The sequence below is a fragment of the Fusarium pseudograminearum genome, chromosome 4 (assembly GCF_000303195.2).
Source record: "Fusarium pseudograminearum CS3096 chromosome 4, whole genome shotgun sequence".
NCBI lineage: Eukaryota > Fungi > Ascomycota > Sordariomycetes > Hypocreales > Nectriaceae > Fusarium > Fusarium pseudograminearum.
The window spans coordinates 1,474,536-1,500,062 of NC_031954.1; the positions used below are offsets into that span (position 1 = coordinate 1,474,536).

General features: G+C 50.0%; 8 protein-coding genes across 8 annotated transcripts, besides 4 other annotated features; 5 read left to right on the top strand and 3 right to left on the bottom strand.

Annotated features, from left to right (window-relative positions):
• Positions 1 to 1,096: 1,096 nt before the first annotated feature.
• On the top strand, positions 1,097 to 3,442 carry FPSE_11843 (uncharacterized protein; the record flags this gene model as incomplete). The annotated part of the gene is made up of 5 exons (XM_009264960.1): positions 1,097 to 1,175; positions 1,244 to 1,341; positions 1,394 to 1,669; positions 1,729 to 3,287; positions 3,340 to 3,442. The coding sequence occupies 5 exons, from the start codon at positions 1,097 to 1,099 to the stop codon at positions 3,440 to 3,442; spliced, it is 2,115 nt and encodes a 704-aa protein (XP_009263235.1).
• Positions 3,443 to 4,912: 1,470 nt separating this feature from the next.
• Positions 4,913 to 4,958: a repeat region.
• Positions 4,959 to 5,091: 133 nt separating this feature from the next.
• Positions 5,092 to 5,111: a microsatellite.
• A 784-nt stretch (positions 5,112 to 5,895) lies between these two features.
• Positions 5,896 to 8,399, top strand: FPSE_11842 (uncharacterized protein; the record flags this gene model as incomplete). The annotated part of the gene is made up of 2 exons (XM_009264959.1): positions 5,896 to 6,374; positions 6,428 to 8,399. The coding sequence occupies 2 exons, from the start codon at positions 5,896 to 5,898 to the stop codon at positions 8,397 to 8,399; spliced, it is 2,451 nt and encodes an 816-aa protein (XP_009263234.1).
• Positions 8,400 to 8,750: 351 nt separating this feature from the next.
• On the bottom strand, positions 8,751 to 10,269 carry FPSE_11841 (uncharacterized protein; the record flags this gene model as incomplete). Its single annotated transcript, XM_009264958.1, has 3 exons — positions 8,751 to 9,095; positions 9,141 to 10,102; positions 10,173 to 10,269. 3 exons carry the CDS (start codon positions 10,267 to 10,269, stop codon positions 8,751 to 8,753), a joined length of 1,404 nt encoding a protein of 467 aa, XP_009263233.1.
• Positions 10,270 to 12,197: 1,928 nt separating this feature from the next.
• On the top strand, positions 12,198 to 13,614 carry FPSE_11840 (uncharacterized protein; the record flags this gene model as incomplete). The annotated part of the gene is made up of 4 exons (XM_009264957.1): positions 12,198 to 12,233; positions 12,290 to 12,359; positions 12,417 to 13,241; positions 13,292 to 13,614. The coding sequence occupies 4 exons, from the start codon at positions 12,198 to 12,200 to the stop codon at positions 13,612 to 13,614; spliced, it is 1,254 nt and encodes a 417-aa protein (XP_009263232.1).
• A 642-nt stretch (positions 13,615 to 14,256) lies between these two features.
• Positions 14,257 to 16,010, bottom strand: FPSE_11839 (uncharacterized protein; the record flags this gene model as incomplete). The annotated part of the gene is made up of 3 exons (XM_009264956.1): positions 14,257 to 14,665; positions 14,715 to 15,413; positions 15,466 to 16,010. 3 exons carry the CDS (start codon positions 16,008 to 16,010, stop codon positions 14,257 to 14,259), a joined length of 1,653 nt encoding a protein of 550 aa, XP_009263231.1.
• Positions 16,011 to 16,361: 351 nt separating this feature from the next.
• Positions 16,362 to 17,403, top strand: FPSE_11838 (uncharacterized protein; the record flags this gene model as incomplete). The annotated part of the gene is made up of 3 exons (XM_009264955.1): positions 16,362 to 16,532; positions 16,589 to 17,346; positions 17,397 to 17,403. 3 exons carry the CDS (start codon positions 16,362 to 16,364, stop codon positions 17,401 to 17,403), a joined length of 936 nt encoding a protein of 311 aa, XP_009263230.1.
• Positions 17,238 to 17,285: a microsatellite.
• A 496-nt stretch (positions 17,404 to 17,899) lies between the features above and the next one.
• On the bottom strand, positions 17,900 to 21,324 carry FPSE_11837 (uncharacterized protein; the record flags this gene model as incomplete). Its single annotated transcript, XM_009264954.1, has 3 exons — positions 17,900 to 20,554; positions 20,627 to 21,292; positions 21,322 to 21,324. The coding sequence occupies 3 exons, from the start codon at positions 21,322 to 21,324 to the stop codon at positions 17,900 to 17,902; spliced, it is 3,324 nt and encodes a 1,107-aa protein (XP_009263229.1).
• Positions 21,325 to 22,561: 1,237 nt separating this feature from the next.
• Positions 22,562 to 22,620: a microsatellite.
• A 1,299-nt stretch (positions 22,621 to 23,919) lies between these two features.
• On the top strand, positions 23,920 to 24,930 carry FPSE_11836 (uncharacterized protein; the record flags this gene model as incomplete). Its single annotated transcript, XM_009264953.1, has 1 exon — positions 23,920 to 24,930. One exon carries the CDS (start codon positions 23,920 to 23,922, stop codon positions 24,928 to 24,930), a length of 1,011 nt encoding a protein of 336 aa, XP_009263228.1.
• Positions 24,931 to 25,527: the final 597 nt, after the last annotated feature.

Here is a 25,527-nt window from a genome sequence, read left to right on the forward strand (position 1 = left end):
TCCTCTGCTTAAATCGGCAACTTCAGGCATTAACCTAGTACAAGGTAGATTGTCTCTCTGAGAAACGTTGGCCCTGGTCCCCTGTCCTGAAAGCCAAGAGAGCGGATACTACCCAGATGGGCGAATTCCACAGGTGTTTGGGCTTGGTGCTGTCCATGCCCGTCTGCGTCTGGTAGCACGGGCGGGCCTTTAGGTTGGCGTTGTTTAGGCGCCGTTGCTAGGAGCTTGGGGCCCCGACATCCCCCCCCCGAACCCCACCCAAGCTTGTGTTGCTAGTGCGGCAAAAGTATACGAGCTGAAGCTGTACCACAACGGGCGTCAACACTGGAGAATATCACGGCGCACAGCGCTCGAGGTACCTGCCGAGTACATCAATACACCATCTTCCTTAAACTCAACGTCTTGGTCTATAATTCTCTCGAGTATTGGCCGCTCTCTTCCTCTTATTGAGACCTTTTCCCATTTCTTCCCTCGCTCTTTTCCCCTCCTCTCCATCCTCTCTACCCCTACCTGGTGGAACGCTTCAAAACACCCACCTAGCAAATCACCACCGTCAAGACCTGAGATCCATTCGTTGTGCTAGTATTATATACTGCTAGGTTAGTGGTATACTCCGCTCCCCATGGGCACATCACATTTGTAGCACCTACATACATCTCCATCTCCGAATGCTGGCAATGCTGGCCTCCCCCCTCCCTGCGCAAGACCCCCTGCTCACCATTTGCCTATTGCCTGTAGATCCATCTCTTAGGTTAGGTTCGTGCTCAACAGCGGCACAGTGACGCAACATCGAGACCACACACCATCTCGATTTAATCCCGTCCCTCTCGCTTCTACCGATCCCTCCCAGCCACGCTTCGCTACTCCCGAGAAAACTTCTCTGTCGGTTTCGCGGGCTATCGCTACAGCTTCTTTCTCCCTCTGCATACATCTTTTCTCTGCCGCTTTGCTCTCCAGTTTCTGCAGACCTTGTGCCGCATCTTACTCGTCTTCTACGCGACCGCCCCCTTGTCGACGCTCGTCAGATCATCTCGCCTAACAAAATTCCCCTCTGTAACCCACTCCCTCCTCATCGTCTTGCGACATTAACATCAAGATGAGTTCCGGAGGCGAGCAAACTCGCGACATCAAGAACCACCTTCTCTTTGAGATTGCTACTGAAGTAGCTCATCGAGGTGAGTCAATTGCGACAACTGTCGTGGCTTTTGGCCCATCTTCACATGCTAACTCCAATGCGATACAGTCGGTGGTATCTACTCTGTTATCAAGTCCAAAGCTCCTGTGACAACAGCTGAATATGGCGACCGCTATACGCTCATTGGTCCTCTCAACCACCAATCGGTATGCTCTTCGTTTTGAATGTTTCGTGGGTTATATGTGCTGACCATAGTAGGCCGCTGTCGAAGTGGAAGAGATGGAGCCCACCAACCCAGAGATTGCTGCTACCATACAGTCCATGAGAGACAGAGGAGTCCACATTGTCTATGGACGCTGGTTGATCGAGGGAGCTCCCAGAGTTATTCTCATCGACACCAAGACCGCCTATGGCCGCATGGATGAGTGGAAGGCCGATTTGTGGGAAGCCGCGAGCATCCCCTCACCACCCGGTGATGATGAGACCAACGAAGCCATCGTTTTCGGTTATCTAGTTGCATGGTTCCTGGGCGAGGTAAGGAACCCCTTGACTTATCCACTTTCGTATCGGATGTGCTAACTTTAATTCCGTAGTTCGTCTGCCACGAGAAGAAGAAGGCTGTTATTGCTCACTTCCACGAGTGGCTTGCTGGCGTTGCCCTGCCCCTCTGCAAGAGGCGCCGCATCGATGTTACGACGATCTTTACCACACACGCTACTCTTCTCGGCCGATACCTTTGCGCCGGCTCCGTGGACTTTTACAACAACTTGCAGTGGTTCGATGTCGACGCTGAAGCTGGCAAGCGTGGTATCTACCACAGATACTGTATTGAGCGAGCCGCCGCACATGCTTGCGATGTTTTCACCACTGTTTCTCATATCACAGCTTTCGAGTCTGAGCACCTTTTGAAGCGAAAGCCCGATGGCGTTCTGCCCAATGGTCTCAACGTCACAAAGTTCTCTGCTGTTCACGAGTTCCAGAACCTGCACCAGCAGGCAAAGGAAAAGATCCACGACTTTGTCCGCGGACATTTCTATGGCCACTACGACTTCGATGTTGATAACACACTCTATCTTTTCACTGCTGGTCGTTACGAGTTCAGGAATAAGGGCGTTGACATGTTTATCGAGTCTCTGGCACGACTGAACCACCGTCTCAAGGCCGCTGGCAGCAAGATCACTGTTGTGGCCTTCATCATCATGCCTGCTCAGACCACCTCGCTCACTGTCGAGGCGCTCAAGGGCCAGGCAGTCATCAAGTCCCTGCGCGACACCACACACGTTATCGAGCAGAGTATTGGACGTCGCCTCTTTGAGCGCTCCCTCAAGTGGCACGAGGGTGAACCTCTCCCCGATGAGAAGGAGCTCATTTCCGCTCAGGACAGAGTTCTGCTTCGTCGTCGCCTCTTTGCCATGAAGCGTCACGGACTTCCCCCAATTGTCACCCATAACATGCTCAACGATCATGAGGACCCCGTTCTTAACCAGATCCGCCGTGTGCAGCTTTTCAACCACCCCACCGATCGCGTCAAGGTTATCTTCCACCCTGAGTTCCTCAACTCTGCCAACCCCGTCCTTCCTCTCGACTACGACGACTTTGTCCGAGGTTGCCATTTGGGTGTCTTCTCTTCCTACTATGAGCCTTGGGGTTACACTCCCGCAGAATGTACCGTCATGGGTGTGCCCAGCATTACCACCAACCTTTCCGGTTTCGGATGCTACATGGAGGAGCTTATTGAGAACTCGAGCGACTATGGTATCTACATTGTTGATCGACGAACCAAGGGTGTTGACGATTCCGTCAACCAGCTCACTTCATTCATGTTCGACTTCTGTGGAAAGAGCCGACGTCAACGCATCAACCAGCGAAACCGAACCGAGCGTCTTAGTGATCTTCTCGACTGGAAGCGAATGGGTATGGAGTATGTAAAGGCTCGCCAACTGGCTCTTCGTCGTGCCTACCCTAACTCTTTCGTCGGCGACGAGGAGGAGGAAGACTTCATCCCTGGTGTCGAGCAGAAGATTTCTCGACCCTTCTCTGTTCCCGGCTCGCCACGGGATCGCACAGGCATGATGACGCCTGGAGACTTTGCCAGTCTACAAGAAGGTCGTGAGGGCCTGAACACCGAGGACTATGTTGCCTGGAAGCTTCCGTAAGTAACGATGGATACCATTTATTGTGAGCCTTACTAACAACATCTACAGTGAGGAAGAAGACCCCGAAGAGTACCCCTTCCCCCTGACACTTCGAAAGCAGCCCGCGCCACCTAGCCCCTCAGAGACCGTACCGGTGAACGGAACCCAGTAGGATCGATTCTACAGACTCATCCGTACAAGTCGTTGAGAGGAGGTCGAAAGAGAAGGAACTGTATTCAATACGTGTCATCATTTTGTTATAATTATTGTTAGGTATATGGGAACGAGAGATGAAAGGACTTGAGTCCTGGATTGGAGAAGCTTGCATGTCATTACTGGTGTTGAAGCACATCCGCATTGTCGCAATTTGCATTTTGCGCTTTCCTGTTGATTAATAAATCCCGCCATAGGAAACCCATGATTATGGAGACATTTGCAATGTTGCTCTTGTGTTTGAAGTTGATATTGATCGTCGTTTTTCTCCGATGTTTGTGGAACGTATGGTATGATTCAAAGTTTTGTGTATGATTCGTGTACTAAATGTAAAAAGAAAATTGATGTCAGAGTTCAAGCTACTAAGTTACCTGCTATCATGCTTCGTGCAACGTTGTGGGTATGAGGGCGGCTAGGAGCAAGCCATCATTGGACCATTGAGATACAAGGAGAAGAGTCAGATAAATATTTACTTTGTAGCCGTTAATATGATGACGGAAGACAAGCTATAAAACCCCCTCATATGGTTCGAGAGATGGTGGTTACAGTAATGAACGGCTGACGTTTTAAACCCAATTGTCCATGACAACCCGATATGGGTATCAAAATGATACAAGGAAATCCTGCGCGGGGTTGGGCTGTGTATGAATGGGCTGCATGCAGGAGCGAATGAGACGCCTCATCAAGACTAAATAAGTCTGTCATTGCGGAGACTACAAATGGAATTAGGGGTTTATGATCTGCTATTGGCGGTGAAAGAGTCTAATGCTTGATGCAGCGCGGGCCTATGCACGGCAGCGGGACGATGCCGTGGTTACAAAAGCTTTAGTTACATGTAAACAAATGATGGTGGGTGCATCATGACAACAGGTAAAAAAGACATGATGATAAGAGAACATACGGGGTCGACGTTTGAGATGCCAAAATAGACAAGCAAAAAATTGGTTCAATCTCTATCTGATTGACCGAATCGTTTATTTCATCTCTTACCAAGGGGGGAGGCTTGCCACCCCAAGTCATGATAGGGTTTAGGACAAGGCATCATATTAGTAGAGAAAAGAGTCAACGGCTTTCTTTGTTTTACTTTTTCTTCTTTGACTTTATATCTTGCATTAACTAAGGGCTCCTTTGTACCTCACTCTCCCACCGGTTACTTGTCTCCGCATAGCATGCAGTAATAATCTCGTCACCTTGCATCCATACCAGGCCATCATCACACGGCATACCAGGTTTCATGATAATCACAGGAGAATACGGGCATCAATCCTTGTAACGCTCATACTTCCCCGGTTTCTTGTCGCCCTGTTATCATCCCCTGCGTCGTCTCCCCCTGGCCAGGCCCCCTCAGATCATTAGGAGAGAGGTGCGTCGAAGCGGTGACAACGGATCAACACTGGTACTGACGACGCTTTGAACAGTTATATGGATAAAAGAGAGTCAGAAAAAAAGAAAAGAAAGGAAGAAAGAAGAAAGAAGAAGAAGAAAAGGACATTCGCTGCCCTCCTGCTTGAACTTGTCTCACTTGTTGAACTAGACCCGTTCGCTTGATTCCTAGATTGGGTGAAATACCAGTCCTAGAACCCGTCACTATCCTCTCTTTGTCAATAACAAGCAAGCAAGCAAGCAAGTAGCTGCATGAATAGCTTCACTCCACTCTGAGCTGCATATCCATCTGCAACTACACTGCATAACCGAGCTGTTTACGATTGTTTACATTCAGCACTTAGTTATTATATACATACCTTCATCCACTCCCATCTATTCATAGCAACTCCCCTTTTTCTTCCTCATCCCTTCTATTATTCGAATCTCACCCTCTCCCTTTCGTTAACTCATCCCTCATCTCTTTTCATCCCCACCCATCTCCTCATTTTGAGCCTTCTACCACCTGCGACACGACACGACGTCAATCTCATTTCTTCCGTCGCCAAATTTCTCCGATAAAAATAGCACACCGTTGGGAAGCGACCCTTTTATCGATACAGGGGAGCAGAACAAAACAGAGCAGTGCAAAGCAGCCTTTTTGTTCCGTCCGTCTCGAAATCAACACGACCATCAATCATTCGTTATACTTTCTGAGCCCGAACCCTCAACAACAGATCATCACTTGATCAATATCCATACTTCAACCGTGCTCTGAGCCGCTAAAACAAAAAGGCCAAAGCCCAAAGCTCAAAGCCATCGGCACCTGAACGGGCGGGAACTAAAAAAGTTGTTACCAAGTAGCAATCCTTGCCAAATACAAGCTTATAAGCTGGTAATTGGTAGCGTTGAACTGGTACCAGCCTTGGTCTCCCCGAGAACAAGGCTGTCCCACTTTTTTGGGTGTAAACAAATGGAATGAGACACGCCCACTGAGAACCCCAGTTCAGCGAAATAAGGGCCCCGACTTGGGCCTCGACGCCTCCCAAGATGCCTTCTGCTACATCAACAACAACATCTACCTTTCCTTCCAGATCAACTACTCCGAAATTACGTCCCAAGAGCTCGTCGCACGCTCTCCGGAGATCTCACAACATCGTTTCGACCCCTAATCTCAAGTCCGCATACACTACACATTCGCGCGGAGCGCCCCCTCTACCGCCTCTGCCGCGCAAAGCTTCCTTTGCCCAGCTCACGCAGAGCTCCCTGGCCAGCATACCCGATGTTTCAGAGAGTTACGCCGTTGACACTGTCCTGAGTGACTCATCTGTAAACATGATGCCTCCTACGACGCCCGGCCGATCGCAGGCCGCTGGTGTTTCGCTCGGCGATATCGTTGATGTCCCCGGTGGAATGTTTGGCGTTGTGCGATTTGTTGGTCCTGTCCAAGGCAAGAAGGGTGTTTTCGCCGGCGTTGAACTTGTCGAGGAATTCGCCAACCGGGGCAAAAACGACGGCGATGTTGACGGGTAAGAACTCCAATCTTGTACTTGCAATTGTAACGTGACTAACAACATGAAAGTGTATCATACTTTCAAACAGACATCCCCGGTGCTGGTATCTTCTTGCCCGCGGCCAAGGCTCTCCCTCGCAGCAACGAACCGATGCCATCATTCCCCATCACCCCTAGTGCAAGCACATACGGTGGTCTTCGAGCTGGCAACCAGAACTCGCTCAACTGCACTTCCCCGACTCCAACCCTTCCCAAGTTCAGTGCTTCCGTTGGACCTGGTGCCCGAGCCCCTAGTCCTCAAGGAAAGCGAACGAGGGCTTCTCTTCCCCGACCCGAGTCTCCTGTCCGTCGCATGCAGATGACACCTGGACCCCGACCTTCCATGACAACACCAGGTAGAACTCCATCCAGATATGGAACCCCGGGACCACCACAAAACCCCTTTGCTCAGAGTGTTCGTGGGACGTCTGGTGACCCAAGCAAGAGGCCAAATCGACTGGACCGTAAGCCTAGTCTCGCACCCCGAAGCGCCTCAGCCATGGGCCCAATCGTGGGAATGGAGGACGATGTACCGCCCATGGGATTACAGCGGACTGGCACTAACGGCAGCGCTGGATCTGTTTCATCGTTCGCCATGAAAGTCCGACCAGCGTCCCGTATGAACATGAACGACGAGGAAATCGAACGCCTGAAATTGCAGATTGAGGATCGGGATCGACAACTTAGAGAGCAATCTGCCACCCTGGCTGACATGGAAAGCAGCTTGGTAGAACTACAAAGTCTCATGGAATCAGCAGATATGCCAGATGCGCATCGCAACAGTTGGGATAATAAGGATACAGCGCAACTTCGCCAGCTGTTGAGGGAGAAGAACGACAAGATCGCCATGCTCACAGCAGAATTCGACGCTCATCGGGCGGACTTCCGGAGCACTATTGACACCCTGGAGCTTGCTAGCACCGAGACAGAGCGAGTGTATGAGAAGAGGATAGAGGAGCTAATGGCTGATGTTCGAGAACTTGAGTCGCGGAACCTAGACGTCGACTCAGTAGCGACTCAGCTTAAGCAACTAGAGGAGCTGGTTCAGGAGCTCGAGGAAGGTCTGGAGGACGCTCGCCGGGGAGAGGCAGAAGCCCGTGGCGAAGTCGAGTTCCTACGCGGAGAGGTTGAACGAACAAGGACAGAGTTGCGCCGTGAGCGTGAGAAGGTTTCGACGCCACCTGCAAACGGTGACGGCGGGGTTTCCTCCAAGGAGCTTGAGCAGAAGGACGATGAGATTAGAGGTCTCAAGGCCATCATTCACTCCCTCAGTCGAGACTCTGTTCCCGGAGAGCCCAGGCCCCCTCAACAGAGACCTGGTTCCATGATTGCTGAAGACGTGGTAGCCATTAAGATTGCGCGCGACAATCTGGAACGACAGGTCGCTGAGCTTCAGTCTATCCTTGACAAGAAGAACAGCCGCGAGGACGAACTCGAGAAGGAGGTAGAGTCACTCCGTCAAAACGGCACCGCAGTCAACCGATCGTCTTTCAGAGACTCCCGAGACACCGTTGTAATGTCACAGGCATTTGAAAACAGACCGGTCGAGAATATCAAGCGGTTCAGTGCACCTACACACAAGCGGGTCAGCACCCTCGATACCATGCCGGAAAGCGACGATTTTTCCAATGCTACTGAGACTAGCACTCTTTGGTGTGAGATTTGCGAGACTAATGGTCACGACATCCTCACATGCACCAACATGTTTGGCCCTGATGGCGCCAAGACCAACGGCGACAACAAGTCAGTCAAGGACATCAACAATGGGTTCATACCATATACTCCTCCCCCAACAGGCGAGGACGCACCTGCGCCTCTCACGCCATTGTCAACCAAGAAGGATGAACCTCCTTCGCCAGTCGTCAAGATCATGCCCAACCCCATGGAATCAGGCCCTGTTGCCGGCAAGGAGAGCGGTGTCATGGACCCCGATAAGTGGTGTGCCCTTTGTGAACGCGATGGCCACGACAGCGTCGACTGCCCTTTCGAGGACGCCTTTTAAGGAGAGTTGTTTGAAGTGCGTGCGCTTTATTTGTTTTCATTATGCATAGCCTGTTGGAGAAAGCGAAGCGAGCATCGACACGGCCTATCATTTGAGCTTCATGGAACGACAAAGACGGGAACTATGCTTGGTGTAGAAAGGGCGTGATGAAAACCGCCCTACCGTTTGTGCCTTGGTTTTCTTGTAATTTATTTTTTCAGAGCTGGCCCGGCAGTCAGGTTCTTTTGGATGCTGGGTATTGTTTGGCTAGGCATTCTTAGTGATACCAAATCCTTACTCGTTTTTACAACGCTTCCAATGAAATTGTATGTGTGGTTTATAGGTTTATGTGCTGCTATTGAAATTGCGCCTCTACCGTCTCGCTGTTCCTCCAGATGGGCTCATATTATTCGCAACATGTGCCGTTTGTAATCTCTCTCCACGGGCACTATGCCACCATCTAGCACTTTTCCACAGTTCTCCGTCCCAGTCCCCAGCCAGCTGTCGATACTTTATTAAGAACCATACGCTGGGTTCCCAGCTCCGAGAATCCCATGGTACACCAGCGCCCATGCCATGGGGGTTTCGTCCAGCACCCCAGCATGTGAAACCACCACCGAGTATATCGTGACATAGAACGTCTTCATCAATGATAGGAGGATCGTCTTCTAGAGCCTTGATGAGATTCTCTCGGAAAGTCTTGAAAGGAATAACATCCTAACTCTGTCAGTGTTGATCGTATAACGTACTCAGAGAACATACAACATAAGGGTGGTGCCCGACAATCAGTTGTTTATCAGTCGGTCTAAGATCGGGAGAAAGGGCTCGAAACTTGGACTTCACAGCCGGCAATTGTGACATATGATGTCCTTCGTCCTGCGTGACAGAGAACACACTGCATCCCTCTTCACAGAGTATGTCATCCACACCCGCCATGCCAAGAGCATAACAGTTGGCAAACATTGCCCCAAAGATACCTGCATCCATCGTATACTGCGTGGGAAGAAGCTCTGGTCTAGCATGTGCTGTTTTGTACAGCGCTTTTGCGAATTCAACGGCTCGCAGCTGACCTGGAGTTGGAGGTCTTGTCTGATGCCAAGGGATATGCGTTTCTGTGGCTTGACTCCGAGTGTCTTGTTGTAGACGTCGAAGTAGAGTGCGCTTTTGCTCTATTGTGAGTTTTTCTACACCACTTAGAACATTGTTGAGAGCCTCATCTTTGCTATCGTTGCTAGATGATGTTTGGGAGGTGCTGAGTTCTGATTCTGGAATTTCTTCGAATACCTCTTCTACTAACCTTGGGTCTACTTGGGTCGTTTTCGATATGTCTGGAAATTGAAATGGTAAACCGAACATGTTATAGCCCCATAGGTCTTGGTTTGTATGGCTGAAGACACCGTCCCAGTTGGTCAATGGCAGGGCATCAGGGTTACCTTGGTGAAAGAGGCTGGTCGGTATGTTTTCTTGAGATAAGTATCCCATCATGAGTGGTACATTAGGTGGTACAGTAGCGCCAAAACTACTAATACCTTGGCTAACAGATGTCAACTCAGGTTGAAGTGGCTCTGGGAATGCTTGGTTTTGCGGCTGGGTAGCATGTAAGTCACTCGGGCCGTCCAATCCCTGAACGGGATTAATTTGAGCGTTATCAATAACATTAGTATCAATATTGCTTGGCTCAAGCAGCTCATTCAGAAGCGCTAGTTTCTGTTTCCGTTTCTCTCCTACGATGATGGCGTCAGCAAGATCAGAATCGTCAACCAACCACAAACACGTCAGCGGAGATATACATACGGTAGTTCCGGCTAGCGAGGCGATTTTGCTCACGGCGAACTTCGCTGTTGCGTTTGGCTGACGTGTTGCCCTTCTTGATCTTTGCCGTCTCGGTCATGGCGAGGAAGTGTGTGGTCTCCCATTGAAGTGAGATCAGAGCATGCAAGCTGGTCTCAGGTAACGGTAAGAATGGGAGACAATGTAAGATTCAAGTGGTGGTTCCACCAAGTTGTCTTGAAATAGTCACAATGAAGATATGCGCTTTCGCTAAGTGAGTTGATGGACCATTTCTGGTCAAAACATTGACAGACAGCAGCAAAGCCTCTTTTTTGATATTCAGTGAGAAGAGTTGCCGCATAAGACCATTTCTTGGAAGGACATTAGTTTATTGGCCAATCAGGTCAGCCATTGTCATGATTATCATCAACCAACTAAGTGTAAGTGCAACTAGCAGTATGTAAATAACTAGGTAGTTGTAGGAAATCGTAAGTCAACTATAGACACATAACTTGACGTCTCATTTAGCCCTTTCTATATATCATGTTGAATAATTGAACAATTTCGAGCATGTCACAGCTGTTACACTTGTTGCCTATACCGTAACTCACTCAGCCTGTTTGTTGCGCCAGAGGTGGTTGTCAGGATACCCTAGACCACATCAAATTGGTGGATTTCCATCTCCGTGGATAGAGGAAGGGGACAAAGTTCGACCTCCACTAGCTTTAGATATATACAGTAATTGCAGAGTACCACTCTACACATTAGAATATCCAAAGGGGTGAGAACTTTACCTTGAGTATTGTCGGAAATGCGCAGTTCAAGTCTGACAAGTACTTGGCTAAGAGACAAAATAAACTTAGTCACTTTATGTCATCCTAGACCCGCTCTTAGGCTATTTGTTTTTTGTATCATATGGACTCGAGTTTGTTAGTCTCCTGTCATCCCCTAGACAGCCTAGGTAGGCTTTTCGAGGAGGCGAAAAGTGAACGAATCAGTGAGACGGGCCCCGCCCAGGCACCAGCATCGGGTTCTGTGGGGTCCTGAATCGGACCCTGCGGCTGGAGAGAAAAAAATCGAAGGCCCAACCTGAGTCTGGCCTGGGCTAAGTGGCCACACTGGTAGCCGCAGGGACCCGGCCATCCATTTGGAGGGGGATTATTCGGGGTCCCAGGGGCGTCTTGCAGGGACTGTCTGTTAGTGAGGTACACGCATAGCCTTGTTATGACGCCTTTTGGGATTGTTTGCTTGTTGCAGATGGTGTAAGCGACAGGGCTAACTCAAGCTTTGGGATGGGCTATCGTGAGTGTAGAAACACCTGGAAAAAGCCAAGCGAGTCGAGAAAGTCTCAGCAAGAAGAAACTGGAAGCAAGAAATAACTCCCGAGCCTTTCAACCGGTTCCATGCTGCGTCACTATCTTTTCAACTGAAGCCTGGCTCCTCCCAAGCGTCAAATCCCTTGCACTAAGCACAAGGTCGTGCATTATCAGCACCGCCACAGAATCGACTTTCTTCCACACCATTCCATGAGGCGCAACTCGCTCGGCTTTGTTGCTGCAGCCTCCCTTTCTTTCTCAAAACCCGTCTGCTCAAACACAAATCCCTACGCCTAACTAAAGTTGCTGTTTGTTTAAGACATTCTTCTTTTCAACCTCATTCTTCCCTTATCGCGTGGGAACATCTCGTTTTTCTCTCTTCTCTGCGAAACCCCGAGCGCTCTTATCGATCGTCTCCTTCCACCTCCACTTATTCGAATTTTAGAGAGCCAAATCCGTGCAAACTCGCCGCAGCGTAGCCCCGCCGTCGGAACTTAAGATACGCTTTTCAGGACAAGGTACGAACATAAAAACATCCTCTTCTTCCTTTGTCGAATGGTTTAGTGAGGTTGCAATACTCCGTCGCAAACCAACTCTTCACCCAATCGTTGTTGCCGCGCGCGCGCGAAATTTGATCTTGTTCGCTTTCCCGCAGCTTTACTAATACTCAACCAGAGTCCTCGTCTTATCTCCTAAAACACGATAATTAAAAACCACCCCAAAAACCGCAAAAATGGTCAAGGAAACCAAGTACTACGACACACTGGGTGTATGTTCTCCCGACTTTCGAAAAAAATATGAATTTTTGCTAAATGACATATTCAGGTCGCCCCTACTGCCACTGAGCAGGAATTGAAGAAGGCTTACAAAGTCGGAGCCCTCAAGTACCACCCTGGTATGTTTTCCAGTTGTCATGTTCCACCTTCGACTACACGTATCTAACACGACGCAGACAAGAACGCACACAACCCCGATGCCGAGGAAAAGTTCAAGGAGGTCTCGCATGCCTACGAAATTCTCTCCGATCCCCAGAAGCGACAAGTCTACGACCAGTATGGCGAAGCCGGCCTCGAGGGCGGTGCCGGAGGTGGTGGCATGGCCGCTGAGGACTTGTTTGCTCAGTTCTTCGGAGGTGGTGGCTTCGGAGGCATGGGCGGTATGTTTGGCGGCGGCGGTATGAACCGCGGCCCCCCCAAGGCCCGAACTATTCACCATACCCACAAGGTATCCCTGGAAGACATCTATCGGGGTAAGATCTCGAAGCTTGCTCTTCAACGGTCAATCATTTGCCCTAAGTGCGAAGGCCTTGGTGGAAAGGAGGGTGCGGTTAAGCGTTGCACTGGCTGTGATGGCCACGGTATGAAGACCATGATGCGCCAGATGGGTCCCATGATCCAGCGCTTCCAGACTGTCTGCCCCGACTGTAACGGAGAGGGTGAGATCATCAAGGAGAAGGACCGCTGCAAGCAGTGCAACGGAAAGAAGACCACTGTCGACCGCAAGGTCCTCCACGTCCACGTCGACAAGGGTGTCCGCAGCGGCACCAAGGTCGAGTTCCGAGGCGAGGGTGACCAAGCACCAGGTGTTCAGGCTGGTGACGTCGTGTTCGAGATCGAGCAGAAGCCCCATGCTCGCTTCACTCGTCGCGAAGATGATCTGCTTTACAATTGCGATATTGAGCTTGTTACAGCTTTGGCTGGTGGTACCATCTACATCGAGCACCTCGATGACCGATGGCTGGCCGTTGACATCCTCCCCGGCGAGGCTATCTCTCAAGGTATGTATTTCTCCTGCATAGTGCAACGACTTCCCGCTGACTTGTTACAGATGCTGTCAAGATGATTCGCGGCCAGGGTATGCCTTCGCCCAGGCACCACGACTTCGGCAACATGTACCTCAAGTTCAACGTCAAGTTCCCCGAGAAGAACTGGACCGATGACGCCGAGACTTTCGAGACTCTCCGAAAGGTTCTCCCCGCTCCCTCCGTCCAGAACATCCCTCCCGGTGATGCTATGTCTGAGCCCGCCAGCCTCGAGGATCTCGACAACTCCGCCCAAAGCAGAGTCTTCGGTGGCTCTGATGGCATGATGGACGACGACGATGAGGATGGCCACCCCGGTGGTGAGCGCGTGCAGTGCGCTTCCCAGTAAACAATTCCCGACGAGGAAATCCCATCATGGGTGCAACGAAAATATACGATGCCATGACGGCGTCAGCTGAGGTTAGATGTTCGCCACTATCGGCGAAGTCGTTTAATCATTCTATGATACCAAAATTAGCGGAGGATGTGGTTTCTTGTTGGTAGTAGTGAGTGTGGTGCAGGCGAAGTGGTGCAGCTGAGTGGGCATCTGGGCACTGATTATATCAGTGGAGGAGCATTCGATCTGGATTGGGAGGCGTTTTGAGGCCATTAGACGATTCAAATGAATTTGGTAGTAGCAGACGTAGACCATGAACATGATGATTAGTTTGTTACTTTTATTCTCGAACTCCCACATGATGCCTCAACGTGTCTAATACTGCGTGGCATGGTGATTTCTACACAACGGACCCAAAGTAATCCAAATAAGATTGAGAATAGGCTGCTTCTTGGTCTATAGAAGCACGCACATGGTCCGACAAGGTCCATGATGTAGCCCCTTGTTCTACCCTTTTGACTGACTCTGGCCAAGGTATCTAGTCTAATAGTATTTATTATATATAGGTACATAGATAGGCAACTTTTTGTAGTGTGTATATACTATACTGTACACTACTGTTTGTTTAGTTCTGTGTTTGCAAGACACACTTCGTTACTCTTCAACAACCTCTGACTCCCCCATCGCTTGATCTTCAGGTACTTGCTCCTCGCCCCGTTCCTCTTCCCGTTCCGTCGGCTGTTTTCGCAGACTCTCCGTGTTGTACAAGAGACCCCTCACGACCTTTTCGTCGACATCGAGCTCGGCACTCTCGATATCACTGTCGCTAACTAGAGCCGTCGTACTTGTGGCAAGCTTCTCGTCAGTCATGGTGAGCGAGTAGATTGCCAAGCTCTTTGCTTGTGTAAGATCACTTGGATCGAGAGCAGTAACTATCTTGGGAGACTCTTCGCCAGTAGCTGGCTTGATGGCGAGGCTGAGGGGGTTGCCAGGAAGCTGGATGATGGCGGGGCGATGAAGAGTGTTGTCTTCGGTGAGTTGCCAGGAGAAAATAGCGGGAATGCTGGTCGAGGTTAGCACAGACTTCTCATAGACTGGATTGCTAAACTTACTCTTGGCATATGACCAAAATGTAGATGAGATCAGAGACCTCGTGAGGGTACACCAAGCTGTATAGCCCAGTGATGGCTACCTTGGTAGTTTCAGGTAGGATTTTCTGGGCCAAGGATAAGACGCTGATTTGTGACAAAAGACTGTTCGCTTTCCAATCCCACACGAACAAATCCTCATCTCCACCACCTGTCACAAGAACGTTGCCACGAGACGAGGGAATGGTCATGGAGCTGATGAACTCGGTGTGGCCAAAGCAGAATCCCTCAATAACATGAGCTTGGGGAATGTATCTTGACACTCGGATATGCTCATCACGGTCAGCAGTCAAGATATATCGTCGTCCCTCGCTTTCACCGATAGCAACACCAGTGAGCATAGAGACATGGCCAAGAAGTAGAGTGATTTCAAAATCTGGGCCTTCGGATTTAGAATTCTTTTCGTTCTTGTTCCGTGTAGTGAGCTCCATTTGACGTTGCTGTTCTTGGAGAGCTCGCAGGTTGCGCTTTGAGTGAACAGTTGTGGTGTTGGCAGATGGCTTATAGGCAGGCTTGGCTACCGCAGGGGTTGAAGATCGGGTGGCATTTTGGGCGGTAGGGTCATAGATAAGGGGGAGAGAGTAGACATCTCCGAATTTATCGGCAACCACGATTTGCGAGTCTGGGCCAATAATTACATCACTAGGACGCTTGGGCAGGGTTCTTTTCAAAGATCAGTACAAGGGGTTTATGTCTTTCTTAAATATGAGCTTACCGTTTGCTGAGTTGGTTGAGAACACCCTTTTCGCCGTTCTCAAAGACCCAGATTGCCTTGTCATGTCCAGTGATAGCCAGGATATGAGAACTATCAGGGGAACTGATCATGTGTGTAATGACTGGACGGTCGGGAACTCGTGAGATATTGTGCTCCTTTGGTTTTTGCTGGTTGCGCCTGTCCTTGCTCTTCTTTCCACCCCTTTTTTTGCCTTCGGGCTTTGCCTCCTCGGCATTCTTTGCGTCATCCTGAACATTTGCTTCGGTAGTGATTGTCTCGTCCTTGGGTTCCTCGGTTTTTTGTCGCTTGGCTGGGGGTCCATCGTCACCCTCACCCTCGACGGCAGGAGTATCCTGATTTGCGATAGTCTCACTTGAGGCTTCGCCTGAGATGGCTTTCACTGCAGCATCTACTTTGTCAACATCGGGATGCTTCCATGTTGAAAGGTGAGATCCGTCTTGGAGGCTGAATGAGTGAATCTTGCCGCCTCGAGCAGCATAAAGAACGTCACCACTGACGTGGACAACATTGTAGGGGATCTTCATATTAAGCGATCACTGTGTCAGAGAATTGAGTGTTTGACAATGAAATGAATAAGATATGACACTGAGCACTATCGTCCCTCGAAGTCTCGACAGACTCTTAAAGTTCCACTTTGATGCGATGCGCCATGAAAAAAAGATACATCGACAATGTACCTTTTTACCCCACCACAGCACAGAGCCTGATTTGGCTTAGCGCAACCATGCCCTAAGCGAAATCTGGCAGTGGAAGCACACATTTTCTTCGCAGCCCGCAAAATCGAGGTTTTGTTCCGTCAACATCTTCATTAACCTCAAATTCCATAACGATACCCCTTGGCCTTAAACAACCTGCCTTCAACCCAATAAGAAGATATGGGGGCCAAGTCTAACAAGTCGCTTTACTTCGACAAGCTCAAGGGCTTGCTCGAGAAGTACACCTCCATCTTCATCGTCGAGATCGACAATGTCAGCTCTCAGCAGATGCACGAGATCCGACATGCTCTCCGAAGCAAGGGTGTTGTCCTCATGGGCAAGAACACCATGGTGCGTGATAATTTGGACGACAAACTACACAGGAAAATTACTAACAATCTTTTCAGGTTCGCCGAGCCTTGAAGACCTTCGTCACTGACTCCCCCGAGTACGAGCGTCTCCTTCCCCACGTCAAGGGTAACGTCGGTTTCGTTTTCACCAACGAGGACCTCAAGGAGGTTCGCGATGTTATCCTCGCCAACAAGGTCGCTGCTCCCGCTCGTGCCGGTGCTCTCGCCCCTGCCGACGTCTGGGTTCCTGCTGGAAACACCGGAATGGAGCCCGGAAAGACCTCTTTCTTCCAGGCTCTCGGTGTCCCCACCAAGATTGCCCGTGGTACCATTGAAATCACCACTGATCTCAAGCTCGTTGAGGCCGGCTCCAAGGTCGGTCCCTCCGAGGCCACCCTCCTCAACATGCTCAACATCTCTCCCTTCACCTACGGTATGGGTATCTCTCAGGTCTACGACCAGGGCCAGACCTTCCCCCCCAGCGTCCTCGACGTCGGTGAGGAGCAGCTCCTCAAGACTCTGTCTCAGGCCATTGCCACCATTGCCACTATCTCTCTGGCTCTGAACTTCCCTACCCTGCCTTCCGTCCTCCACTCCCTCGTCAACAGCTACAAGAAGGTTCTTGCTGTCGCCGTTGTCACCGAGGTCAGCTGGCCCGAGATTGAGCAGCTCAAGGACCGCATCGCCAACCCCGATGCTTACGCCTCTGCTGCTCCTACCGCTGCCGCTGCCGGTGGTGATGCTCCCGCTGCTGAGGAGGCCAAGAAGGATGAGTCCGAGGAGGAGGAGGATGATGAGGGCTTCGGCGGTCTCTTGTATGTGAACCAGTTCCTCAAACTTTTGAACAAAGCTAACAAACTTGCAGCGACTAAATGTAGCCACATCTTGACGATGTACGACTGCCTTCGAGGACTTCGGTTGGGTTTACGACTTATGGATCTGAAAAAAGGGGTACATAGATCGTCTGCTGGACAATTGAATCTGTCGCGACGGTTACAAATCAATTTGGACGCCTCTACATGCCTGTGACAAGACTTCCGCGAAACGACTAATGCGACTCTGCTACTCATCGAGAGCTATCACCGATCCAAAAGGTTAGTCGCACAAAAGCTTTCATATATTTCTTTCTTCTTTCCGGATGATTATATAAATTGTTCAAGAGCTTTTTAACCCTGAATTCTCTGTTGACACACACATACCATTGTATGACGGACATATCTACATTTTTGTTTTGACAATTGCGAAGCTGTTTTAAGATCATCAAGCTAACAGTCAAAAGTCTAGTTTCAGTAGCTTTCAAGATATTTTAATTCTAGATGGTGTAATTGTCGGCGTTGTCGCTTCCTACTTGTCTAGCCCTGACATGCTTCAACTCTTGATTGAATCCTCAAGGCCTCCATTCTGTAGTACCCGTCTTGCCATGTCAATAGCGCGATCTGGCATTCCAGCCAATTTCGCAACCTTGAGTGCGTGGCTTTGTCTGTTGACGCCTTTTTGTAATCTGTGATTGTAGAAGAAGCCTCCTTGGCCATCCTCCACTACGTCGGTGCAATATGTTTGCACAATGCCTCCCTCGTCTGTCTCTGTTGAACACAGTCCCTCGGCTGCGGCCAAGTCTGCCACAGAATGAAAGTGTGTTGCAAACAAGGTGCGGCATTGATTGACAGTTGCGAGGTGATGGAGGCATGCGAATGCCACAGCTGTGCCATCTTCGGGTGTAGTACCTCGACCAATCTCATCCATGATGACAAAAGATCGGGGTGTTGCCTGCTTGAGGATAGCCGCTGTCTCCAGCATCTCGACCATAAAGGTGCTCTGATCCTGATAGAGATTGTCGGCTGAGCCCACGCGACTGAATATGGCGTCTACTATTCCAAGCTCTGCGTATGACGCAGGCACGTAGCAGCCGATCTGAGCCAAAATCGTGATGAGAGCGTTTTGGCGCAGGAACGTACTTTTGCCTGCCATGTTGGGGCCTGTGATAAACCAAACACGACCATCCTTAGGTGACCCAACCAAACAATCATTGCGCACAAAGCTTCGCCCCTGCTCAAAGAGACCACCCTCAACAGTGGGATGCCGCCCACCCATGATTGTATGACTGGTCGTGTTGTTCAGGACCGGTCGAACGAGGCTTTGCTCTTGAGCAAGCTTAGCGAAGGACGTCGCGATGTCGAGTTCGTCGAGGACGTTGGCATTGCGGCGTAGCTTAACGAGATTCTTAACGACATGTTCTCGGAGGGAATGGAAAACAGCTTGTTCCTCGGCACGGATCTGGGTGCGAACTTGGTCAAGTCGCTGTCCAAGATGTGTCCATTCGGTGATATGGAAAGATCGTGTGGAGCGACTGGACGAAAGCGCTTGCACATTTGCAAGATTTCGTGCGTCTCTGCCCCGAATATGCGCAATATGGCCGAGTCCAGGCGTCCACCTGAGAGTTAAACTCGGAGCCTTGAGTCGTTCGCAGAGAGTCTCGTTGAGTTCTGCCTTTTCCTGTATCAAAGCTGCTAGCCCTGCATGAAGTTGCTTCAAGGTTGGACTAGCAGCAGGCTTCATGATCCAGGTTTCGTTATCTTCAGCGTAATGATCTCGGATACTGACGGGCCGTTTTCGTTTGCCTTTGGGAAGAGAGGCTATGTCATCCTGTGACCCTTCATTACTGGCGACATCTTGAGCGAGAGCTAGCATCTGGCTAGTCTCAGAGTCCTGAGCTTCATGCTGCAACTCAATTCCTTCTTCATCGATAGCATCCCTGATACGCTGAGCAAGCTTCAGCGGTCTGGTCATGTTAATTCGAGATATCATAGAAGTCAAGCAAGGGGAAATGGCCTTGCGAGATGCAGTGTTGGCCTTCTTCAGCAGGTCTACGATCTCCTTGGTCGCGTCAATGGTGCTGGCCAACGCCAAAAGGTCATCAGCGTCACCACGGCCAAGAGTGAACTTCTGAACAAGGCGCTGAGAGTCATAACTTCTTCTTAACAAGAGGACTACTGAGTCACTGAGGTTTGGATCATCGATGAACAAAGCAGCGAGGTCCTGTCTACCAGTGATGAGCTCAAGGGAGGTTGAAGGCGCACTAAGCCATTCATTAAGAAGTCGAGCACCGCTCTTGGTTACAGTGCGACGGATGGCATGTAACAGACTACCTCGAAATGCGCCATCACGAATGGTTTGCTTTACTTCAAGGGCTCGCAGGCTATTCTTGTCAATGGACATGATCTGTACATTCTCGGTTCTTAGTGGGGGCTGCAATTTCATGCTCGCGCCCTGTAATTGATCCTTGACATAGCCCAGGAGAAAGCCGGCAGCATGTACCTCAGCTGAAGAGAAAGCACTTGCTTCATCCTCAGACAGGGCAGACTCAAGCATGGGCGTCCACTCGGCCGGATTCAGCAAGGAAGAATCATGAGGCCGTGGTGCGTATGAAATGATGTGACGGTCCTCAGCGAGAAGCGCAAAAATGCCGTGATCGGGGAACGCCTGCAGGTCCTGGTCCAGAAGGAGCTCGCGCGGAGACAGCCGGGATAAGATCGCTGGTAAGGATGCGAGATTGGCTTGTTGGGTATAGAAATGGCCGGTTGAAAGATCGAGCCATGCCAGACCGAGTGGTATGGAGTCCTGGAACCCCTGAGACGGCCCTCCATCTCGGCCAACATCAACAGCTGACGGCGTTAAATGGGCTGATGCAAGCTCGGGTGAGGAATCTTGGTCTACAAGCTCTCCCGCTGGAGCCGACACTCGGCCGATGTCTTTAGGTGTTTCCGTAGTAGTTTCTGTAGAAGTAACATTTCCGTCGATATGAATTGCCATCACGTAGTTATTTGCGTATGGATCCATAAAGTTTTCGTCTATCAGAGTACCTGGAGTAACTATGCGTGTTACTTGGCGATCATGCATCAGCCCACCTGACTTGACCTTCGCTGTAGGAGAGTTTGGAAACTCCTCAGCTATAGCGACATGGCGGTTGAGATCTTGAACGAGGATTTTCAGAAACCGGTCAAGTTGAAAGAAAGGAAAGCCTGCCTACAAGACGGGTGATGGTGGTGAGACGTCGAGCCATGAGAGCAAGTATGTGGAAGGTAGTAATGAGCTTACCATGGAAACCAAGCCAGCGTTTGTTTTCTTGTTAGCAACCTTGATGTTAAGCAAGGGCCCATATTCGTCCGCATGCTCAAAGTAGAGCTCATAGAAGCCGCCCACCCTTGTTAATAGCACACAGTTGTCGAACTTTAGCATGTTCTGACGAGCCTGAAGAACCACGGTAGGGTAAGCGGGAGGATCCTGGGACAAAGGCGGCAGCGGCTGCAGCTGCGACTCTATCGTCTCATCGTGGGGAGATGAAGTCTCTGATGACGTTGATTTAGGTGACACGGGCTTCGGCTGAATTAGACCCTGGGGCAAATCGGAGAGCTGTATGGTGGTGGAGGTCTTTTTACCCCTAGTTTGGAGGGGACGATGAGGAGATGAGGGAGGTAGGAATGGGCGGATTGAGAAGCCATGATGCAGCGGGTGTCCAACATGACGGTACCTGTGAAGGGTGGTTGCAGTAGCAGTAGCAGTGATAGCTGTATGAGCTTTAGACGCAGCTAATGCTGCATCATCAGCTCTAGCCAATGCTGTCACAGTATGTGAAGCAGAAACTGAAGTAGAGGCAGAAACAGGTCTAGAGGCTGCTGAAGCTGATGGCGATGCTAGGGGCCGCAGATGGCGGATACCGAATACTGGGGGCACCATGCGGCCGGAGCATAGATATGAGATGGGCTGTTGTGCTATAGTGGCGATGATGATACCATGTTTGGTGTTTCAAGCAAAGATAGTGCGGGCTGAATGGATGCTTCCTGATTTGGTAGTTGGGTTGGGCGGGGGATCGACTTCCAAGGTATCATTCGAGCAAGGCAAGCACAATTAATATAATTGATGTTATGCTACCTATGCTGCAGGCTGTTGACAGCAGGGCCAAGATCTGAATGGTGACACAAGGGATGTGTTGAAGAACATGCAGGGCTCAGTTAGATGATACAGAGAAAATACATAATTTCAACTACAGGGCGGTCCACAGCTGAGAGACCCATGTTGGGTCAGTCCCAGTTAAGGGTCAAGGGACCAAGCTAACTGTCTGCCCTGTCTGTCCTGTGTTGGATTTGAAACAGCCAAAACTCTTTCGACGTGGGATAAAAAAAGACATGGCTCAGGGCGTTGCGCATCAATTTAAAGAAACAAGTTAATTGACAGGTAAAAATTCAATTGGAATATTCGGTGAGTTACAGCATGTCTATGCAAAAGATAAATTGATCCTTTGTGGCTTCTTGTGGATAAGAACGGACATGAGCGTTATGGGGGTGCTGATCTGTGAGGAAAGAAAAAGTAAAAAAAAAAAACGTCTGAGAGAGGCGTGGAGTTTATGCAGTAGGTTCATCCTCATATGATAATGTATTTGCATTTACAAATAGAGTACTCTCAAGAATGCAGTATACAACCAACAATGTCCAGTACAACGGGCTAGCATGAATGCCCACGTTTGAGGTTATTCGGGTAGTTCACACGCCGTCGAATATTAGATTAATAACGAATCCTTTCAACCTCAAGCTTCACGACCAAGGAAAAGACCGTTCGTTCGGTTCGGCAATAGTAGGAACCCTGCTCTCTGGACCCGATCCTGAAGAAGGATTGCAAGGTACTCCAGAGATTTTACGGAGATGGATAGCGCCAACACCCACTAACAAACAGCACATGGGAAGAAATCTGCCCATACAGGCGCTGGTCCCGGGTCTTCGCGAATAACGTGTGAGCAAACAGCCCAGGTATCAAGAGTCTCGAATGACGGGAGCCAATTGTCATCGATGGACAGTGTTTTCAAGATCTACAGGTCCCGATGCCTTTTCAAGGCATCGATCCAGCTGTAAGAAACAGAATTGCCGTCTGGAGCCCATGCGAAGCGAGAGAGCCCAATGGTGCCATAAAGCAACGTTATTATCATGCCCATAACCTGGAAGAGGTCTCAAGATGAGATGAGGCTAGGCAGGCCAGGCAAGTGCAGGTGCGGTGCGATGCAGTGCAGTAGCAGCGACAATACAGTGCGGGTTAGCGCATCCTCCACTAACGGGTGGGAACGTCAACTCGTGGTCCCATTTTAGCGTCATCATCATCCCTCAACACCAGATAGACCCTGCAAATATGCCCAAGCTGCTGGAGAAGGACCCTAGGTCTGGGCACGTCCCGACCGCAATCGTGTCTGTATGCATGTATCTGTCTCAATCTGATCGGTGTACAGGCGGTAAGACCAGAGTCATCTTTCAGGCAGCCAGCGGCCAGCCATGGGCTCAAAGATGACGGAATATCGCCAACGTAGCAATCACCCGCTATCCTCGCTTCCCATGCTCCTCGGGGTTCCGTTTTACACCAAAATGGCAAGATGACAATGAAAGTCACCCAAGAAGAGATGTCCAAAAACCAGCTTTGTCACAAGAGGACAAGACCACTTCCGATCTCAGCAGTCAAAATCAGCCAGGGACAAAGACATACGGCATGTAACCAAGGCAGGAAAAGAAACGACAAAACGTGAAAACAACACCATCAATGCGAGATACATCACGGCACAGTCCAAAACAGCACACACATATTAGAGACAACATACTATGTACACAAGACAACGCATGAGATCCAAGTCAGCACCAGATCCAGCCCGACCAATGTCAATGTCAATGTCAATGTCAATGCAGAAACAGGTACAGCCCCGTCTCCAGCTGGCAGAACAGTATCGAGTTGCGAATGAGCGGAGCTAGGTGCAGTGCACTCTGCACATACTGGTAGCAGTGCGATGGCATAAGCATATCTCTTCGCGGGGTCGGCATGGGCCGATTCTCGAGAGAGCCTCAGCCCATTTTGGATCCGCTGCCACACGACTTTGCCAGGATCCCTGTCCAAACCCTCGGCCACATCTGTCGATGGTGGCCTAGCTATATATCCCCTTTGTGCGCTTTTCTTAGCCAAAAAAAGACGCCCCTACACTTTACGCACCTTCACTGTGTTAGTTATATCATATACAACGACTTCAATCTCAAATATTCGATCTGTGTCTTGCACAAACACAACCGCTCTGATACAGACCCACTTCTTCACTTACACGCCCTTGTCAACCGGTATCAACGACTATTCTGACAGCAACCGCGCGATCAAACTACCAAATAACACGATTCCAATTTCCGCTGTATCGAAAGATAAAAAGAGGAACACTACCCTTGCTTGTACGGAAATCACTCTCAGTATCAAACGACCCCGGTACACGTCTCTTTCTCAGAACAGTGCCCTGAACGACTCGCCTATCGTCTACACACGTATATATATACTCAAGGCCTCAGCCCATATAATAACGCTTTATGGCGGCTATGATGTCGTCTGTCAACCCCTTTACACCGGTGACCCCTCCACCGGAGAGTCTATCATTTCCTAAACTCCCTACCCAAAGGCCGTTACAGAACAATCTCAAACGCAAGGCATCGTCACAAGACCCTCTCAGTGGCCTGGCAGGTCTCAACGCACCCACGATGATGGCACCACCACCTCCTCCAACTTCGCAACCTAGAACCTCCTCATCACCAAATCTCAGCTCAGGGCCAAGTTCCAGCAGTACTCCCCAATCTAGTGGTGCGACAACACCCGAAATCCCCAACATACCAGGTGCAAACCTCGATCCTAAATATCTCGCCATGGTATCTCGCATCGCCGCCTATTATCAACAAAGGTGTCAAGCTGTAGCAAACTACCAGCAGCAGCGATGTCAGGCTTGGGCCAACATGCATAGACAAAAGTGTCAGGATATGATGCAGGCTTCTATGCTGGTGGTGGCTTGGTACGTGAGGGATCGTATCCAGCGCAGGCGAAGAAGAGAGAAGCATCAGTTTCGATCCGGATTGAAGCGCAGGGCAGATAAGAATAAGATCGCCAAAACCGATGTTGTTCGCCGTTGGGTTAAGCAGATCCCCGAGGGACAAGAATCTCCCAACAATCCCATCGACACTCAGCTTGTCGACCGCGAAGAGGCCGAGTTCTCTATGGATCGTGAGATGCAACCGGATAAGGACACCAAGCTGTTCGATATGGCCGACAATCTCATCAAGAGCCAATACAAGAAGATCGAAGTTCCTATAATGGGCGTGCTCAACTTTGATGAAAGCGACAACGAAAGTGAAAGCGACCTGGACGAGCCAGAGCAGTACGAGGAGATGGACGAAGCAGAAGACCTCGCTGAAGATGATGAATACTACGAAGTAGAAGACGATGAACTATATGACGACGAGGACGAAATCGAGTATACAGGTGACGGTGCCTCAGAGGTTGTCCATCACGGCACTGGCACAGGTACCGGCAGCCGAAACAACAACCACAGCGAATCCTCATGATAAGCCAGCTCTCTCACCATTGGCGGCTCAACAACAAGCCCCCTTCAACAGGGTGGGGTGAGATACCTCCTCAATGACAACGACAATGACAAAGGCAAAGCATCAGCTTATTGACAACAAGTCTCCAATGATGGACACACTCGGGCATTGGTTTCTCTTTCAAGGAACGGCGCAATCTGCAGGCGGGCGATATTCCACACATGAACTTTCACTGGAGTCAAGGGCATCTCATATTCTTCCTATCTATCACGGCACTTACACATGGACGATACCTTTTTTTCTGGCATGGGATATCTGGGGTTTCTTGGTTCATTTCTGGGACAATTTTGTATAACTGCTTGGCAGTGGGCTACGCAGGCAACGTATGCTATAGGCACATGTACGTATTCCAATCAACATATACAAGTATGATTGCATCTCAAAGTTCCAACCATTCTCCACAATGCAGTGACCTCAAGGATGGGAACAACTGTCAACTGCCGGGTTATCCATATAAGGAAGTTCCCAGTATTAATTCTGGGGTACAAAGCACCGACTCAGCTGATTCTCCCATACCCTGGGGCGGTCGGTACAATATAGCCGCCGTCAAGAAACCAC